The 21958-nt window shown below is 37.8% G+C and overlaps 1 protein-coding gene across 5 annotated transcripts in view; it reads right to left on the minus strand.

Moving 5' to 3' along the window:
- Positions 1-21958, minus strand: part of Auts2 (activator of transcription and developmental regulator AUTS2) — a 1122451-nt gene that overhangs the window by 854200 nt on the left and 246293 nt on the right. Inside the window, exon 1 of one of the 5 annotated variants that reach the window (XM_087195770.1) lies at positions 9767-9849. The exons of the other annotated variants lie outside the window; for them this stretch is intronic. Within the exon in view, the coding sequence (XP_087051896.1) occupies positions 9767-9769 (3 nt within the window). The 5' untranslated portion in view covers positions 9770-9849. Of the gene's footprint in view, positions 1-9766; positions 9850-21958 lie in introns of those variants that run through there. 5 annotated transcript variants of the gene reach the window in all.

Consider the following 21958-nt stretch of genomic DNA (forward strand, 5'->3'; position numbering starts at 1 on the left):
TTCTCAAAACTCAATTTTTAAAGTTGGCAAAAGATTTGAATAGATACTTCACTAAATAAAAAATCTAGATGGCAATGGAAAAGTTCATGACATCCATAGTCATTACTGAAGTATAATTTAAAACCACAATGAGATACATATATCAAAATGGTCAAAAGGAAAAAGGATGATAATAATACCTATGGGTAAGAGTACGGAGAAATTCAACATACTACTGGGTAAGAATGTAAAATACTACAATCACCTTACAAAACAGTCTAATAGCTTCTGTAAAAGTTCAAAGTAAGCTGGGCCTGCTGGTGTATGTGTAGGGCCTGGGGATGTAGCTTAGCACAAGATCCCTGTATTCAATCCCCAGTACAGAAAAAAAAAATTCAAAATAGCCAGACGCTCTGGTGCACATCATACCCAGCTACATGGGAGTCTGAGATAACCAACCTGGACAACAGAGCAAGACCTTGCCTCTAATAAACTGAAAAGGGCTGGTGATGCTGCTCAGTCCTAGAGCATTTGCCTGGCAAGCGTTCAATCCACAGTACCACACACCCAGAAGTTTTGTGTTTTTTTCAAATACACCTGCCAATGATCCAACCATTCTATCCTAGGCTGTGTGGAGAATACAAACAGGTGTCCAAAAAACATTTGCATATGAATGCTCATTATCAGATTTGTAATGAGCCTAAACCTGGAAGGCCAAATGTACATCAACAGGGAAAATGATTAATAAACTGGTATATAGCCATTCAGTGAATACCACAGAGTAATAAAATGGAATAACTAGTGATACATTCTGCAATGGAAGCAAAGCTCAAAATAATTAAGCCAAGTAAAAGAGACAAAAAGGAGTACATTCTGTATGACTCTTGCAAATGTACACTAATCAACAGTGATAAGAAAGGAGATCAGTCACTGTCTGAGAGGGATAGGGAAAAGGCATTATATAGGGGCAAAGGAAATTTTGGGGACGGTGGACATGTTCATAGTCTTGGTTATGTCAATGGTGTACACACAGGTCAAAACTTGCCAAACTGTATACTTTGAATTCATGTGGATGGCTAGTATGTCAATTTGATCTCAAAAAATCTGTTTTTAAATAATGGCAACCTTGCCATCATGCTCAACTGGCATATCATCATCACTAATAACCTATTACATTCAATGTCCATTAAAAGAAACAGATAGTTCAGATTCCTAAAACAAATGGATGGCTACACACTAGAAAGATTAGCTTTAGGACAAATGTGGCCTTGAAACTTTACCTAAAGACAACTCAGCCATGAACACAAATGTCTCAGTCAGAATGAGAAGGGCTCAGCATTCACATCATCATCAGTGACAGGTAGAGTTCACATCATGCTCTTTTTTATGTCTAAACAGTCAATTCTCTAAGTAATCCTTTGTAAAGTTTTGTTGTCTTTCTTCTTGATACCCTGATTACTAGATGGTCACGTCTCTTTCTCTATGAGTGCATTCATCAAAAAGCAAACAACGAAAATATTAATACACTGTTAGTGCTCCTAAATGCAAAAAAAATGAAGGCCCTTATTAAAATATATGTGATACATAATGATACACACAGGTAAATCCAAACAGGGGAAGAAAGGATAAAAAATAAAGAAAGTACTGATAAATTCAGTACATACAACACCTGCGAAAAGCGTAGTGCCAGTCTCAGGAGAGAAGAAAAGACAACAACAACAAAAAAACCCACACCACACCAGTACGGAGAAGCTCTCCTAAGCTCGGCTATAGGATGAGAACACAACTATCAGCTTAAGTGAGATTTTTGCACACTCTGTGAATTGAAAACATCCCGGCAGTCTCCCATGCCTATAGATAATTGAGAGTTGGCTGCTGTTAGACTTTAACACGCTCAAAGTGGTTGAGTCCCTGACTACCAGATGCTATTGCTTAAAACAGTTTAGGCTCTCAGCCCTGAAGAGTTCCTAAAATTGGATTACAGTCCCTCCAGATAATCTGAGAAATACAGCATGACGAAAAAGAAACCTTAAAAAAAATTAACTCCTTTAATACAAGCAACATTCCGAAAGCTGAGCACAGCATGACTGAGGCAGAAAATCTCATCAGTGAGGGCTTTAGGGCAATTACGTACACAAAGAGCAAGTCCAAAAGGGCGAGTGGAACCACACATCAGAAGAGAGTGTAATGGATGCCAGAAGAGAAAGGATGCACCATGCAATTCTCAAGCCTCTCTGAGGGTGATGCTGCCTGAAGACAGGAAGGCAAAGCATTCGAATCATTACTCTTTTTTACTAACTCTAGTCCATTAAGATTACATACAAATTTGAGAGAAAGTGTAACTTTAATGATACTCCTTTTAAATTAACCGTTATTAGTAGGGGAAGTGGGAGGGGTAGGGGAAAGGAAAGAAGGGAAAAGAAAAAATATGAGAAAAGGAAAAAATGGAAACAAAGTCTTTGTAAATAGGGAAGGGTGGAGGGGGTGAAGGGAGGGCAGGCAAATGGGGAAAAATTAAGAACCAAGATACATCATGTAAAGGTACAAGATCCCAATGATAAAAGTAACTGTATTGTATATCTAAAATGTACCAATAAACTTAATGGAAAAAATTAGCCATTATTTTCTCTATTTACAAATATGATTTTTAAAATATCTGAGTAGACTTTTTTAAAAAAAGGCGTACAAATGGCTGACACGGAAAAAGGTGTTCAATTTCAGCAATTGTCAGAAACATACAAATCAAAACCCACAACAAGACAGTACTCAGCCTAACGTGCAGGCTCCTATCAAAAAGACATAAGTGCTGATAAGTGTGAGGAGCAAAGGGAACCCTTGGTACCCTGCTGACAGGGGTGTAAACTGGAACAGACATTATTCACTTCTTGACTAGGCATTTCGTATAAAAGATGTGAAAAGTGTTAAATGTAATTATTATATTATGGCAAAAATAATTGGGTTTTCTGTAGTTCTCAGAATTATCCCCATAAGGACAGTGACTACAACTTGTCATTTTTCAGATTTCCGAGTAGACAACAGAGTACAAGGTACATAATACAAGGCTGTTACTGAAAAAATGAATTAGAGAAATGGAATTATCATTGATGTCTCTTTCACTGTAGAGGTCGTTCCACCATAGTACAAACTGTACTATTCCATTTCTCTCTTCCTCTTTTAGATTTCTATCCAAGAACCTTCAAACTTATCTAACTAAATTTCTATATATACATTCTGGTGAAACCATTAGTGTTATCATATATGTTAAATAGGCCTACATAAACAGGGCTGTACAGATGACTAAAGAGATAACATAAATCGCCTTATTAAATACAAGAGAAACAAAATGTTTAGTCTTGCCACCATCTTTGTGATTTGATATCAAAGCCATTTGCCAGGTCTCAAACCTCCCTATTTATAAAAAAATCAGGAGTGTCTAATACTATTATCCTGATATTCCAGACAAGGACCTTGATTAGCCAGTGAAACCTTCCTCACACCCTCATGTTTGATCAGATTAGTAATGAAGCATTTTTCTTTCTTTACCTAACTTCTTCTCTTTCTCAGGTACTCACATACTATCACACTTTCATTTTAAATAAGCAATGTCTGTAGAAGTACTCAGGAGTTAGCTCAATGATACTGTTAGTTACTTAAATGATGTATATTGAATGGTTACTTCCCTGTCCTGGAGGCATCATGAGACAGGAATTCTAGCTTTCATTTGTTCACTCAGTTGTTGTTCACTAGTTCTTTCAGTTTCCATTACCATTATGAAAAAAAAAATAGAGAGGATGATATATACATCAGGGATCCAACCTAAAATAGTTACTGGCCTTACCTAAATCTTTAATTATTTTTTTTAAAAAGATGCAGTAGAAATTAACTACAGCTGAAGGCAAAATATTGGAAATCTCGACCATGGAAAAGAGCTCCATTCCTTTCTGCCATGCTACTCTAGTCCTGGTCCTCGCTGTTTCCCTCAATCTTCCCAAGAAGAAAGAGAGTTAAGTTCCTTATAAGACACCAATAGCTCCTTCTGGGTCTAGGCAAATCTGTATTTACAAGCAGCAGCGAACATCATGACACTTGACTTTGGTCAGTTTGGTTGTGCTGTCCTAGAAACTGAGGTGATGGCTTAGAAAGAGGAACCACATACCAGAAAGCCCACTTAGGAAAACAAATAAGTGTTCGTCTGTCTCTGTGTCTGAATCTGTTTCTCTCCCTCTCTCTCTCTTCCTACACATCAGGAGGTGGGGTTTCATTCAGTTCATTCAGCAGACAAAGAAAATTATGCAAGGAAATTTGGTATTTAGGATTCTGAGCCAAGAAAAAGCAACACGAACAAAATTTGGGCTACATAAGTCCTGAGTATAAATACACATATAATATGTAGTACAAGTATACAAGATATATGGATAGAAAACAGTCCCTTTATGGCTCAAATTTTTCATGTGGTTCTGTTAGGTTTGTGGACAACTTTGAAATAATTACTAGGTAAGTAGTATTCTGCAACTTTCTCCAACTTTGCAGGACTGCTGGCAGAGTGATCCAGAAAAGCAACAGGAACACCTGGAAGTATCTCTTCCTACTCCATGAACAAGTGTTATGTACATTCTGATCCTAATTTTAATTGACTTCTAAAAGGCAGAGACCAATCTATCTCTGTATCTATAGATTTCGAGTCATCCATCAGATGATCTCTTAGGTTTCTTCAACCTGTCTTATGTTATTATCTTGGGAAGGTATTTACCATATGGAAAACAATAAAAAAAAAGCAGCTTGTAGTTCATGAATTCAGCAGGTATTCTTCCAGATATTTTCCACCTCTTTAAACATCTGTGTGAGATATCTTGTATATACGCATACCCTTTGCATTCTTTTGTCTGAACTAGGCTTTGGTTTGAGAAATAGATATGAATTTACTGAAGACTCAGACCATTTCTAGATATAAAACAAAGACTTAATATATGATTCTTCATAACCACTGGTATTTGTATAGCTATTCAAAGTTCAAAAAACTTTATGGTATCTTTTAAAATCAATATCTCATTGGCTTTCCTAACAACTATACAGTAGGCAGCATTATTTTCATATTGTAAGAGAAAAAGCTGAGGCCTAGTAAATAAGTGACACCTCAAAATCAGAGCATAAGCAACTGATAACATATTCAGAGTTCACACAGTTTTAATCCCACTTTCATTCCTAATGCCAAGTCATTATGGCCATCTTTGTGTCCGGATTATATTATTTTGTTTATGAGAAACTTTAAATTTTAGTTTAATATTATTTCATTATAAAATCCTTCCATGTGCCTCTACTTCGCCTGCAAAGCATAATTAGAAAAACCTTAACCCTCGTATCAAATGCATGAACTATTTCTAAAGGCTTCAAGTCAGCAATAAAAATCTACAGAAATAAAAGCTAGGCCTTTCTTCTAAAGCTGACACTATTTCATTCTGTGGTAAAAAGCAGTTCAGAATGACACTTTTCTGACCTTAAAAAAAAAAAGGAACCTGAACAAATCCCGAATTTCATATATTCTGCCAATGTGACTTAAATAAGTTTAATGTATAATGCTAGAACGTGTAAATGCCTACAAATGAAAAAGCTGAAAGGTTTACCCAGCACATATTACAAATGCCCTATTACAGTGCTAAAGGAGACACAAAGGAAGATTTCACTGAATGTTTTCCAAGTCCTGGAGCTTATTCACAGGACTCCAGCCCATGATTCTGTACTTGCCCTTCCTTCTCCTCTCTCCCTCCATATTTCAGTTCTCTATTTCAGGCCTTATCTTGATAGTATTTCTTCCTTCAACATCATATGGATAAAAATCAAACTGAAATTGAACTATCCTGCAGGATTACAGACAAGAAAAGTATTTAAGATGTATACACTGAACTGAGACACAGACCAAACCGACTCCTCAATCCATCTCTCCAATGAAAATAAATTAAAATCTACAATCATGATGGAGAAATGAAAAGAGGTTGCCCTTTCATTTGGCTACTATATTGATTTGAGAGATGAATGACAGTGTCAGTTTGCATAAGGAAATCAGACGCTAACACCAAAGCAATTAGATTATGCAACAACATCTGTAATTTTACCCAGTTTTTTTTTTTTAAAAAAATAAGCCATAGCCTTGTCTCTCTACCAAAGCTTCCTATAGATAGATTTAGTGATGTACTTATTGGTTCTATCAGATTTGATAATGGAATCAATCTCTCCCTTCAGAAGCTCTGAGTTAATGGTAAAGTTTATTAAACTGCAGGCAGTCATTCAGAAAAGATCAATAGAGACATGATTACAGAGTAACCAGAGGATTAAACACAAGATTTATCACAAAATTAAACTGAATTAAATGTTCTCTGATAGCCCTTGAAATGCTGTCAATACTTTTAACTCATAATCTATGCTTTCTGTGTTTACCCATTAGGCAATAGGGATATCTAATTTGAGGAAATAACTGCTATATAAAAACATAAGCCAACAGGATTTGCTGAAAGCACTGAGAGTCCCTTCTGAAAATGTCCCCCACTGTTAAGAGATACCATTTTAATTTATCTTTAAGAGCTGTCCACCATGAACTCAGCAAAGTTTTGAGTTACTAACTATATACCCCAATTTGTCCACGCCTGATGCATGTCTTATAGCTCATTACTGGCATATATCTTATAAAATGTCTCCATGGAGTATATACTTTAAACAATTTCCTTCTGTTCTCTCACACAAAAACATGTGCTATAACACTGGCCCTTAATTCTATGAGGAGAAGGGTCTGGAAGACATCATCTGGAGGTAGGCAAATCAACCCTTCCCCATCCTAGGAGGATTTACTGATGCCACCACACGCTCAGCAAATTATATTCATGAAGGTGAAATCCCCATCACAGCTTATGAAAGGTAATCATTCACTAAACAAACTGGCAACAGCACATACACATGTAATCGTAGGGGAGTCAATACACATGATGGCTGTTAAAGCTGACATCAATACCACTATGAGCCAGCAACACTCTGCAGGACTCGAAGTGATAAAGGCCAGACCTGCTGTGTGAGGCTGGGAGGGTATGTACTTGAGCATACAGGTTACTCAGGAAATCACTTGAGCCCTTGGTAAACTACACATTGAATGTCAGCATGTTTAAAGGAGACTTTCTTTCCTATGTCCAGTTTCTATCTTGTTGCTCGTACACTTTATCCCACAGATGACATGGGCCCTGCCATACTCTGCTCTTATGACCAGGAAACTCTGATGATTTCAACAGTAATCCAATGTGACAGCTATGTTGTCCGGAGGGGGAAGAGCTAGACTGCAAACAAGATGCTGAGGTTGATACAACCCTGCAATTTTATCATTGCCTTGTCAGCATACTGATATACACCAGAGCAACCACTTTTCCCTCGGCAGTCATCCAGCCTTACAACACCACTGAATGCTATGGAGAGCCCCAAATGTTTCCCAGTTCCTCAGGGAGTAAGAGTGTCATCCTGCCTGCTAAAGAAAAGAACTCTGCAACCCACCCCAAAAGGGCAACAAATCTGCCTTGCATTTTAAGGCTGCCTTTAAGTACACAAAGGCCAAAGCTTCTTACATTCAGATTCCTTTATTGATAGAGATCCTATCAGTTTCCCAGATTATTGCCCTCAACAGACACTTCATTCCAAGAAAGCTGACGAATTCACTGCCACCCATATTTTCTTTGTTTTGCATTTCTTCCTCTGTCTTTGCTCATTTGAATCCTGCGATAACCAGGTGCTTTGGCAGTTGTATCTGGGGCCAAGGACTTTCATTGCCACTTTGTGGCTTTATGACCTTGAGCAAAGTTCCAAGCCCTCCTACACCATATCTTAACTTGGAATGGTGGAACAGCGTTGGACCTTTATGGAAATCTTTGGAAAGAGCCTGGGACATTTCTTGGCATAAAGTAGACAGTAAATCAATGATAAATAAAGATAAGTGAGAAATTTCTCTAATATAATCATGTTCTCAGTCATTAAAAAGGGAAACTGTTAGCCATTACAAAAGGTTACACTTGGCATTGGAAGACTAGTGGTGGGATCATATATATATATATATATATATATATATATATATATACACACACATATATATATATACATACACACACACACACATACATATCCCTGTTAACTGTCTTTGAATGTGCCACGCAACATACTGCACATTGCATTTATAATGCCTCTTTTAATTACCAGAATACCCTGTGAAACTTTAGTTTCCTCATATATAAAATAAAGGCTAATAACAGCACCAAATTTATGAAGTGGCTATTAGGATTAAATGAATTAATATAATGCCCAGAATATAGAAGAAGCTCCATCAAAGTTAATTAACATTTTAAGTATTAACTTTCCCAAAGTCATGCAGATAGTGTCAGCATTCAAAGCAGATCCACGTGGTTCTGGAGTTCAGCCCTCATAACAGGTGAGCAGAAATGAATCAGGAGCCTGGGATGTGGTCTCAGCACTGCCCAGGACTTAATTCTGTGGTTTGAGCCTCAGAGTTCCCATACTTCCTCTATTCAGCTGATTTGATTTTAAAGCTATGAAAATCACTTGGTCTTTGTAGCTTAAAATAATGTAAAGAAAGTACTATTTTCTTTTTAGAATAACACCACCATATAAACTTCCAGCATTTCTTCTTAAATCTCCCTTCTGTAATTTATGAGAGACACAAACAAAAGAAAGTTCCAAAGAAAAGTGGAAGGAAGGAAGGGCAGGGGCAGAAAGGCACTTCCTGTCACTACATGCAACCCTAAGATGGAAACATCAGGGAAGACTGGCGTGAGAATGGGGCAACAACTTGTACTCTTGCTGGATCTAAAGCTTAAAAACTCGTCATGTTACCTATCTCCAGAGACGGGCACAAAGAAGACCTAAAAGATCATCAGAAATCTCTTCAAGTGCTTCACCCCTGCTAGCTTTCCAAATGAGACATCTGTCTGTTTCAAAAAAGAAAATTAACGCATGCAAAATAGTTACCAGGGACAGTTCAACGTACTACCTACATGGCTGCCTTTAGCCTTGTGTTTTAAAGCCTAACCTTAAAAAAATTGGGTTTGTGGGGCTCTCATGGACAATCTCTCAATTTAACATCCAAAACTTTCCTGCACAAGGGTAATGGAACAGGGGGAGATAGAAAAATGGAGGAGGAAAAAGACTTCCTTCCCAGCTGAGCACTGACACATACAGTACTGTTTGGGAGGCAACTTTATGTGCTCTTAGTAGTAGATTAATGAATGTAATTACTTAGGATTGTGGCTGTGAATGCTGCAAAAACTATAATTTATAGTGTGCTGTAAAGTCCTAATGTGTTTTTATGTCCATAAGCTGCTTAACCATAATCTAATGCATTTGTACAAGAACAGCCTAAGTGGCTCTCAGCTGAACAGTGAACACAAGTGTCTGAACCTTGGCGATTCTACTCATATGTCTTTATAACCCAACCCCGTGTGGTAAGCGTCTGAGGGAAACAGCTGCTGAATTATACAAATAAGTCTAGAGACACTGACAAGGCTCTCTGCCTCTCACCATGAGAAGAGTTTCTGGCTGATAAAGGGCTTCAGGCTTTAATTAAATGCTAGAGTGCTTTCTGTACACACGCTTGGTGGCTACTTTTTCTTCTACCACCATTCTTATCACCCTCTCTTTCCATTCATCTCCCCCTCCCCTTCACCCCCTGGAAGCAGGACGGAGAAAGGACAACAAATTATCTGTTTGAAAAAGTTGTACCTAATTTCTGCTTTAGAAAAAGCCTCACCATCTCTCTTCTTTTCCTTCTTCTATTATAATACTTGCACAGAAAGACAGATGTACCTCAATAATTCTTTGACAACTGAAGCAAACTATCCTTTGAGATTTCCTTAGTCAGGGCTTTAAAGTACCTCATATGATGCTCTGAATAGATGATTATGATGAAGATATGGGGGGCATGGAGACAGGTCGCTAAGGTGCTAAAGTTTACTACATGCCAGAATCACATTTCCAGTACAATCCTGGAGGCAGGGAGTATTAAGAATCTATTTTCAGAGGAAGAGACTAAGGGCTATGCTTCATAGTGGCAGGGCAAGTGCCCAAAGTGTCTTACTCAAAAGCATATGATATTCTCCTTATGCAAGTTATTTAACCTTTCACAAATAGGGCTGATCATAGTATTTACCTCAGAGGATTGTTTTGCCTTTCATAAGTAAATATAAAGTGCTCAGAAAAGTGTCAGACCAAAGAAATGTTCAGTCCACCTGGGCCATAACTATGATTTGTCCTCCTAGGAAGAGGCAGAATACACAAGCAAAGGGAGGAATAAACAGTAGACACGGCCTACATTTTTTGGAGGCAAACATTCAAAATTTCAAACGTCTATATCTGAAACTTCCAGAAATTTTTCCTGGAACACAACAGTACCAAAGAGGAGACCGAGCAGTAGCATCAAAGTGCAATAGGACAAGTCCCAGTCTACATCTCCAAGCACAATGCTGAGTAAACAGCTATCTAAGAGCAGATATCCACAAGGCCCTTGGGAGAGGAGGAGCCACAGCCATAGAAATCCCTACTTCTTCCTCCTCTTTTCAAAAGCCACACAACATTTTATCTCTGAGTAAATATTTTAGATCATATTTTTAAAATAACAGCTTCAGGGAAACACAGCACTAGAAAACCCTAAGAGCTATTGTTTGAGTACAGGAATACAATAGCATTACATCACTGGCTATGCAGGGATAAAATGCCAGCATGGAGACACACACTCAGGGTAAATTAGTATCATGGATAATACATAATTGATGCTGTTCCTAGTTTAAAATATACTGCTCTCCAGCATTCATAGGATGAGAGATGTGATTTGGATTCAATTAAAACTCTATCCTGTCCAAAGGAAGAAATTCTGCCTCTCAGGGACAGCCATGTGGTTTATTCTCTGCTTGTTATGCTAGATTGACCTCTGGAAGCCCCATGATCAATCCCTTTCACCTCGACTGCCTAGGCAATAGCTACACAGTTAACTCCTGCTGCAGGACAGTGAAAGAAAAGACTTTCCAATTTAAAAGTAGGTAAGTGATGGGGAAGATATTTTCTAGCTCCTCAAAGATTAGCTTCAAGCCTGGATGTGAGCACTGGTTCCTTTTAGCTAGTCTTTTAAAAAGAGTATGGAAGTAAACAAACCACTTCCTAAACAATGCTACCTTCATGAAAAAGTCTTTGGTGGAACTGGACAGTAGGTTTGGGAATGTAGCCAGCTCTCTCCCTTCCTCTCCCTTCCTTAAATTTCCCCTACTACATACCACTGTTCTCCAGCAGGCTTCAAGTCTCACTCACTTTCTCTTTAAAAGAAAGTTGCTGGTTATGTGGGAAATTTTTAGACTTTCACTTAGTTCCTCACTCTACCTCCCCACAACCCCCCTCTTTGCCTTTGTCAACTCAGAGCTGCACTATAGAAACAGGATCCTAACCTGTCTCTTCACATTCTTTCCACCTGAAAACACCCCGCCCCCAACACCCAGAACCTCTGAAGAGCATTCTTCTGTCTTGCGATTTCCTGTACACCACTCCATGGCTCTCTGCTGCTGGCACCAAACTGATGGCACCAACTCTGTCCTCCATGCCGTGCATGACTCCTGGTTATGTCTCACATATAATTCCTTCTCCACATGCCCTAGGGGTGACTTTTCCCTCCCAAGCATGCTTAGTATTTTCTATCTACATCAGTGATCAATAAAGGCAGTTCACTGAGAAATAAAACAGCTTTGAGTATATGTTAATGTGTTTGTCATCTCATTCAACAATTTTTAATTCTATGTCTGTCTTATGATCTTTACATTTGTACAGCAGTATATACGTAAAAATTTAACATATTAAAATATGTATAGTAGAGGCACTTATTCTAAATGATCTTGCCAGCAGGGGTATACAATCAAAACAGCACGGAGACTTCTGTTTTTAACTACAGATGGAAGCAAATACCCTGGTGACAGAAAACTTTTCTCATACTTCTTTAAACACCTCATGCTCCTAACACTCAAAATTGTCACTAAGTGATGTATTGATATAGCAACCAGACATTAAAAACTCGCAGCCTACATACTTAAGAGGTACAAAAGTGTGCTTTGTGAAACCAAATCCCAATATTTGGCAAATAAATCACTAAGCTGCAAGAAATATACCACATTTAGAACAACCGTCAGATGATCATTTTTTATATTAATGACATAATTAAGATTTCAGAGTTCTTGCTGGGGATTTAGTTCAGTGGTTTCACCACCTGCCGCGCAAGCACAAGGACCGGAGTTCGATCCCCAGTACCAAAAAAAAAAAAAAAGATTTCAGAGTTCTAGACCTCTAGGTAACAAGTCCCAAGCTAATTAGTGGGCAACCGTCAAACATGCCAAGTGTTGCATGATTTGACCCATAGATTTAATAAAACTAGGGATTTCCCTATATGTATAGGAGACTGTAGTGAAACAGAAAAAAAAAGGAACATGTTATACTACTTGTTCAGCCAACACATGATTTTCTCAGTAGATAAAGAAATCCCACTTTGTCCTGTCACTGCAACTCTATTCGCACAGGTCTGTATGACCTAGCATTTCATTAGTGGAGCTCAGTGTTGCCATAGTTCCATGGATACTAGCTCAATGCTGACCGGAAGAGGGACTGAATCTTTACTCCACTTCCAGTTGTATAAGTTGTATTCAATTTCAGACCAATTAGGTGGTTTATATAGTTATCATCAGTACTACTCCAAGGATATGAACTCCTCAGGAGAAAGTATAAAATCTCCCATAGGACCAATTCTAGTCTTTGGCAGCTACTCAACAGAAATTTGTTGTACAAACACTGAAAACATACCTTAGAAATTAAAATTTAGTATTTTAGATCATAGCTGTTTTTGTTAATTTACACTAATCAAATGAATTCTTAACTTTATCAAAAAGGCAAGGGCCAAACCTCCGTATGTATCCATGAAACAAGTCTGAAATTAGAAATTATCAATGAATATGAACTAGTTGTGAGTGTTTATAAATGTACTCTTAGACATGACTATGAGAATAGAAGAATTACAATGTACTACCCACCCCACCGGCACATGCAGTTCCACTGATGGAAAATAATGATGTTCTCTTGTAAGGTTCAAGTGGGCCACCAGTTCTATATAGGACATCTATCAACATATTTGTTTCACAAAGAGACCTATAAGCCATTTTCATTTCGTAAGCTCTATACAAAAAATAGAACCAGGACATGGGCTTGTTAAATAAATCTTTTTAGTTCCTTAGGTTTTATGTTGATACTCTGATAGGGAAGATCATGGTCAATTTAACAATAATAGTCATATAATATGCCAGAAATCTTAGCACTAAGTTTATAATCTATCTAGGATGGGATCAAGATACAACTTCTCTTCTGAACCACAAAACAAAAACTTACTGGATTATTTCTTTAATTCTCCACAGAAAAATACCAAACTCTACAATTTAGATTAAAAAATAAAAAAGTTAATTTACTATACACAGTGGATACCTTACACTGAGTAACAAAATTAGATCCAGTATTTGAGAAAGACTAACTTGTACTTTCAAATACATGTATTTATTTCATATCCTGCCAAATACCTAAATACTAAAGTACAATAATTTAGATAGAACATGGAGAGCAAAAGGCTCATCAGAAAAAATGGTGGCAGGGGAAGAATAAATAGGTAAAACATGATCAATGAATCCACAAAGGAATCTAGTACAAGATAAAATGAACAAAAATTCTGGGGGGGGGTAGACTGAGGAACAAGGTTATCACTGGGGCAGATTATAGCCAGTAAAGAGCCACTGAAGTTTTTTAAGGAGCACTGTGAGTTCAGTCGTAGCCATCCTAGATATCTAACATGAAATGGATGCAAGCCTGAGGCTGACTCCCATCAGTTTCACTTTCTTAACCTCCCTAACACCTGTCTACCTCTCTGTGATTCCAACGCTACTACCTTACTTCAGACCTCCACACTCTCTATTAACAACACTCTATCCAGTGTCCCTGTTTCTGGTTTTGCACTTTATTGCAGAATGGGTGATGTTCCCACAGGAAGGAAATTTTCAAATGGGAAGAGGAACAAGGGAGGGGAGAGGAGAAAAGGAAGGAAAGGTAAAGAAAAAGAAATGGAGAACAGAAGTGAAAAAATAGAAACAAAGCTTTTATAAATAAGGGGAAGAGGGATTAAAGGGAGAAGAGAGGATTAGGGGAAAAAAGAAGAATCAAGATATATCATGTACAGGTACAAATTCCCTATGATGAGTGGTTTCATTATGTTATCTAAAATGTACCAATAAAATTAATTTTAAAAAAATGAACTGGTGATGTTCCTAAAGTGTAGCCATATTACTCCCTTGACTGAAACCTTCAGTGGCTATCCACTGCCCAATTCCAATCTCCATTGGCCTTGATCCACGAGACATTCCATGATTGAGGCCCTACTGACAGCTCTATCCTCATTTTTTGTCACTATCTCCTGTGCTCCTTCTCTACTATACACTTATGCTTGAGACATCCTGAACTATCACACATTTCCCAATCATCTCAAGTGCCCCAAAGTCTTTTTAAAACTACAACTTCCTCTGCCAGTAACAGTCTTCTCCTTAGCCCACCCAACCCTCTCAGCTTGGCCATTTCCTACTTACCTTTAAGGCGACCATCATCCTTAACACAACACTTGTACATCTGTATTACGATTTCCATGTATTTTTCCATCGCACTGACGATCTATGGACCCCTTTAGTCCACAGTTATCACATCTTCATTATCTAGCCAAAGGACTAATGAGGTATTAACACCAGTTTACATTATAGGAAGGAATAAATTAACTTTTTCCTCAAAATTAGTTATCTGTTCAAGGGTGAATCTTGCACATATGTAGATTATAATTCCAGCCATTCTCTGACACATTCTCCCTGGGAGGTAAGAAGCTATACACGGTATTCTAATGGAACCCAAGTCATTCCCTTAGCGTAGATAGCATTTCTATTCCCTGCAGCATTTGTAACAAGTTAACACAGGTTTCAATCTTAACAAAAGCATGTCTATCTAGCTTCTAGTCTCAGGATAGAATTAGTAAGGTGGCCATAAGAGCAGCTCACATAGATACTAGTACTTTCTGCTGTTCAGGTGCTGTGCTTCTACTATATTTGCTTAGATCTCACTGCAGCAGATTTCATCAGAAACTTAATGTCTTGCCTTTACAGATGAAGAATTTGAGGTTTGGAGATGTTGAGACAGTAGCTCTCAACTCTGGTTACTAACTGAATTTCCTGAAAATCATTTAAAAAAAAGAAAGGAAAAGAAAGAGAACAAGTCTGAAGCCCAGTCAGCAGCAACTAAATTTTGATCTCTAAGAGCAATTATCAAAAAGTTCCTCCATGGTGCCATCAAGACTGTGAACCACAGCTAAAAGTGACTAAACTTCCCAACTTCTATGCCACAGAGCCATGCTACCCATCTGCAGTCCGTCTTATTTCAGAAGAGACAGATCTGTTAGGTATTGCACTCTGTCAAGCTACATCTCTGAACTTGTAACTCTTGGAACATTTACCCATTCTCCTCAAAGTATTAGCGGTGATGCCTCTTGATTAGTAAAAGGAATCTCGTTAGAATACAGATTTCATCCCACCCTGAATATGAAAGTCAACTAATTTCAGGGTCCTCAACTTAGAAGGCAAAGAAGGTTTTTTACTGATTGAAGAACAGTTTTAACTGCACCTTCTACAAGTTCTATTTTCTGCCCACCACGAAGAAGACTACAGTGGACACAGGGTATTAATCTGCATCCCTTTAAGAGAAACAGAGCACATATTTTCTCAGAAGATGACAATCATAAAAAAATGATTTGTAGAACTGAGAAAAAGGGTTAAAATTTTAGAAGGCTACTTTAAAATACTATTTTAGATACTACAGATAATATTCCAAATGTTTTAAAGACCAAACACAGAAACATATGTTTTAATTCCAACTCCTAAAATAGATGTAATACTGACACTGACCTATTAAGGACATAACCAACATAAAAAGAAGAGAACAAGGTAAAAGAAAACATTTAAGCAAGTTACAATAAAGGATGGAAAGCCACAATGGATCAATGTTCTAACACTTTCTCCTTTTGAAGACAGGGTTTCAAACAGTCAAAGTAAACGATTATTCAGCCTTTTTCTTGATGTGAAAACCAGGGAAGGGTATCAGGCCTATTGTATGTCTCTGCTGTCCTTCCTAATCAAGTTCTGGGCCAGCTTCATAGTATGTGACCCGTACAACTGTCCAGGGCCCAGCATTCAGAAAGGCTGTTGTTCTATAATTCTATTTTTAAACTCTGTTGTGGAAGTGAAGTTGGATGACACAGCAGAATATGTGCATGAACAGAGGAAATATATGTGATAAGAGTTTGTGACATTCCTTGCTGCCCATTTGCAAATAGTATTTATGATGCCCCACCAACCTAGAATAACTGTCAAGTCCTCCATATGCGGAAATTCAGTAAGAAACAAAGTACAAGGATAGTGTGTTCTATGATAAACTAAAAGGAAACATGGACAGCCATGGGAGGTTGTATTTTTGCTTTTGAACCACAACTTGGTTTTGAAGGTAGAAATAAGACAATTGGTATTCCAAGAAACACAAATGACCAATAAATTCTACCATATCCTTTTACACAAGTATTATGTATAACATTAGCCAAACACACTGAAAATGAGGGCACAAAAGGAAAGTGGGAAACCCAAGTTCCTTTTCCATAAGTCCTTTCTTATGCATAAAAAACTGAAAGTAAAGAATGTTGGTTGAATGTGCACCTATCAACTAGTGAAATAAAAACAGTTGAGTTACTTTTGTGTGGTGTTCCCAATGCTGTTTTAAAAGTGAAATGTGTTGTATGCCTATGAAGCAGAATACATTGCATAAATTTAGTGATTCTGAATATAAGTTGAATATTGTTATATCTACATTAAAAATTTGCACTGCCAAGTTTAGAAAAATGAGTGGTAGTATTCGTGCTAGTAATTTAAATGTGAAATTTTCCTTACTTAAAACATTACACCATCACACCTAATGGGGAAAACAGAAAGCTTTTCCTCTAAAATCTGAACAAGACAAGAATGTCCACTCTTACCACTCCTATTCGTTATAGTACTTGAAATCTAGCCTGGGAGACATAGTGAGTTCCAGGGCAGTCTGAACTACATAGTGAGACCCTGTCTCAAAAATAGACAGATAAATACACACATACATACATAAATAGAATATAAATTGGAAAAGAAGTCATTGTCTCTATTTGTAGATGGCGTGACTATATACTTGGAAGATTCTAAATACTCCTCCAAAACATCTATAGATCTGATATTCAAACTCAGCAACGCAGCAAGGTACAAAACCAATACTTTTAAAAACAGTAGCTTTTCTATACACTAATATTGAAACTCACTGTGAAAGAAATGAGGAAAACAATTGAATTCACATTAATGTCAAGAAAAATGTAGCACAGTATTTAAAAATCAATCTAAGGAGGTGAAAAACCTCTAAAATGAAAATTACAGATCACTGAAGAAAGAATCTGAAGACAATACTAAAGACAACACTAGAAGATGGAAAGATCTCTCTTGTCCTTGGAACAGAAGAATTAATATGGCTTAAAGAGCAATATTACTGAAAGTAAACTCTACATTGAATGCAATCCCCCATAAAAATTTTAATGACTCTTCAGAGCAAAAAAGAAATCTGAAAGTTCATATAGAAACACAAAAAAGACTCAGAAGAGCTAGTGCAATCTTGAGCAAAATGAGCAATGAAAATTGGGCATCACAATACCTAATTTCAAAATATATACAAAGCCACAGTAACAAAAACAGTATGGTACTGACACCAAAATAGAGATGTAGACCAAGAGAGGACACAAAAATAAACCCACACAGCTACAGCCATCTAATTCTTGACAAAGGGGCCAAAAAATATACTTTGAAGATAAGACAGCTTCTTTAACAAATGGTGCTGGGAAAACTTGATAATCCATATGTAGAAGATTGAAACTACATAGTTACCTCTAACCAACAGAATCGAAATGTGTATTAATTACTCCATAGCTTAGTTTAAGGGAGGCCATTCAAAGATCTGCCCTTGATGATGATCCCAGCCAGACACCCCAGAAACAATGGCCCCAAGATTACAAGTTCCCACCAAATCGTTATGGTCTGCCTGCCTTGTAGATTCCACCTCAACAATGAGCTCAGGAAGTCGGGGTTCTAGTACAGCAGAGAAAAGCCTCCTGACCCTCAGAACACCTAAGGTGGCTCACCACAAAGCAGATGAAAGGATGCTGCTAAGCAACCCAGTTCCCCTTGGTCCTTCATCTTCTTTTCAAGACAGACCAGACTAGGCCCCAGACCAGCCTGGCAGAACATGCTGAGGGCTGAGCCTGGCATAAGACTCCTGTCCCCTGGACTTCTTTTTCTTGCTCCAATGTGCTGAAGAACCACTGAGTGATTCAAGAATCCCTACCATGCTAACAGAAGCATGGAGCACTGAAAGGACAATGGACCTGAACCCCAGCCTGCGAACCTGTGCTCTAAATGCTCATTAAACACATGTTTCTGCACTAAAGCACTGCTGAGCAAATCATAATGCTAGGCTATACTAGAAACTTCTGGGAGGATGAAAATAAATCTTTGGATCTCAGCTCTCACATTCTAAATCAAGTTAGCTTGGACTTAATGTTCTCACCTTTCTAGCTAGCCTTATCCTGCCATAGGTGTAAGGTATCAGTTGTGATAGGAAACCTGAGTAAGGTGCAAATGCAAATGTGCACCAGAACGTTACTTCAGTTCCACAAACTACAAATAAAGTACTTGTTATGTGCAAGGCCTTTCTCTGTAACTTATTTTTCCAACAAGAACTCCCAAAAATGTATTGAATTTAAAATTAAGAGAATATGCTCTGTTGAAAATACAAAGGCCATCAAGACAAAGAAAATCCAGCAGAGAGGTAAGATCCTTACATAATTATTTATACTGTGGGACAAGTGGCCTAATGGATAAGAAGGCATCATTTGCACCTGGAACACAAAAAGTATGCTAAGGGGCAATTATGGAAGGTTTGCCAGAAGAGGTATCTGGATAGGGCTTTCACAGGGCAGAACTTTGAAAGGCAGATAAGAGAGAATGAGCAGAACAGAGCATGCACCTATCATGGAAAGTTAATAAAAGACAAGGCCAGGTGGCTGAGGGGTGAGGGAAAAGACTTTTAGTTACCTGTATAAAGACCAGGCCTGGGAAGTTTGGACTTTATCTGTTCAGTAATAAGGAGCCACTAGAGATTTTTAAACAATGTATAAACATAATAAGATGAACACAAGAAATAAGAAATGGCTTGGTGCAAAAGATATACCAGTTAAGAGGCTATTCCGACTGGGCAGGTAACATGTAATGAACATACAAACTAGACAGCAAGCAAAACAAATGAAAAACAACTTGCAAATAACAAAGAACATGAAAAATATGGGTATCATTGTCAAAAAGGAAAGATGAGGAAGAAATGGAGAGAGGATACACTTGTTCTTAGAGCCAATGAAGTTCTAATAAAACTTCCAGATTGAAATACATGAAGATAGTGTTGAGAAGAAAAATTCTGACTGGAAATAGAAATTGGGACATCACTGGTGCTTTGATAATTGGTGATTCACATTGATGAGGTCTGCATATGAAAAGATAGTAAAATAGAGATCAAGGTGGTGTACACAGTTCAGAGTTAGAAAAGGAATTGATACTGAAAGAGAATGACATTTGCAGAAAATGTAGATAAAGAAAGAAAAATGTGATGTTATAGAAGGCATAGAAAGGAGAAAACCATCAACTCTTAACAAACATTATGGAGACTTTTTGTAATAAGGTAAGAGAAATGAGGAGTCCTTGAAAAAGAAAATTAGAAGGTCTCAAGTAAAATTTCATCCACATTGCCATCAATGACGAGGATAGTGCCACCTGATATTGAGAGCCCTCTATTAAAAATACAGTTAAGAAATTCTGTATAACATCAAAAAACCCTAAGAGTGACTCAGGACACACTGGCCACAGTCTTGGGAACCCTCTGGAAATAAACATAGTAATCATAAGTGCCAAAGTGTATGCATGTGGCCCAGTCCCAAAGACCATACAAGCCAATATTGTCTCACAGACCTTGCTTCCATCAGCCCAAACTCTTCATCTCAAGTGCTGTTTTCTCCTTCTTAGAAGACATGAACATCACTCATTTCAAGAAAAGTAGTACTAGATGATCATATTCTAATACAACACCCTTTAAAAAAGAAATTTAAAAGCCTACTATCCTAAAACATTCCCGACATAAGACATAAATCTTCTGTTCATTCATGAGTGTTAAGAAAAAAGTTGTAAACAGATATAGGAACTTCCTATCCACCCTGTGGGATATTTGTAATAGGGTAAAACTTACATAATGTGTGTACAGAAGAGCAGATGGGTACTCCAATAAGTGAAATATGATCCTACGTTTTTTTTCCCTCTCCCACTATATTTTCAATTTTCTAGTGCCTCGTCTCTTTTCAAGAATAGCCTTTTTATACTCAGCTCTCATCTTTTTAGATTGATCATTAGCATCACAAATCATAGCATCAGTGCCACCCCAACAGCATGCAATTTACTGCATGGCACCTGGCATTAATGTTCATGTTATCTGATTTTAGGAAACATTATTTCAAATATTTTAGATAAAGTATGTTTTGCCTCTTAGTATACAGAATGATAAATGGTTTCCAAATAAATGCGAGTCTTTGCTTAGTATGCCAACGGGTAAACAATCCTCCTGTTTCCGTGGCCCCTTTTATTATTTGAATCCTGAAGAAACTGTTCTGCAAACAGCATGGCTGCAAAATGACATCTGTGTGTTCATTAATGCATCATTTCCTCCTCACAGAAGCTCTACAACTGAAATTTAATTCTAATCTTTAATTGAACAAAATTGTTTTCAGATGACAAATTAAGGCAAGGAAACCACACCCAGCACAGGGCTGCAGCAAGAGAAAGCTACACCATCTCTTCTCCAGTGTGGAGGAAAACCACAACAAAAACTCGACTGTGAATTGATTTTCTCTCACTTGGCTGCACGGGGGGTGGGGGGGGGGATTTGTTTTTTGCAGTAGTTTCATAAGCAAAGTGAATGTGGGAGTGTTTGAATTTAAAAATTCTCACAGCAATTTATCCAATGTTGGAAGAAAGTACAAATTATTGGAGATGCGGCACCAGCCTGACATGTGCTGAATCTGGGTTTCAAGGTGGAAGGTGTATTTGGGCTTAGAAATTACAATGTCTCCTGGGAGCAGTGATTTATTTTGCTTGACACAGATTCTTACTCACACACTACTTCTTGGCATTAGAACTTAGCCCACTTCAGAGGTCAGCCAAAGACAGAGGGCAGCAGACTGCAAGGCTGAGAGGCATTTGAGACCAGAAGGGAATGCAAAAGCCAGAAGGCTGTTGGGTGAGCCTTTCCCCAATCCCAGGACTGTTAGACTTAATGACATTATGGTGCTTTTTATTTCCCTGTGGCTTCATTTCAGCTTGGTGTGTGGAGGAACGTACACAACCTATGTAGCTCTGAGGCAAGGCTGCCATACTATTCAATCTACCTGTGGCAACAGTAGCAGACTTTGTAATTAGGTGAAATCTTCACCTAGAATTTTTCTTTTTAAAATTTGTGTACATGGGGGATCACATAAGTTCAGAATAATCACTAAAGACACAGTTTCTGTCAGGAGATCTTAAACTTTTGGAGAATCATAAAACTCTTCAAGAATAATGAGACTCTTACATAGCAAAGCCTTAGAAACATGCACACAATTATCAACCTTTGTGGGCCCCATAGCCAATTAGTGTTCTGTATAGTTATGTGAATATGGTTTTACGTAAGTACATGATGTACATCTACA

Source organism: Heterocephalus glaber, unplaced genomic scaffold, assembly GCF_053883595.1.
Source record: "Heterocephalus glaber isolate CG9 unplaced genomic scaffold, H.glaber_assembly_v1.0 deba00001610, whole genome shotgun sequence".
Lineage (NCBI taxonomy): Eukaryota > Metazoa > Chordata > Mammalia > Rodentia > Bathyergidae > Heterocephalus > Heterocephalus glaber.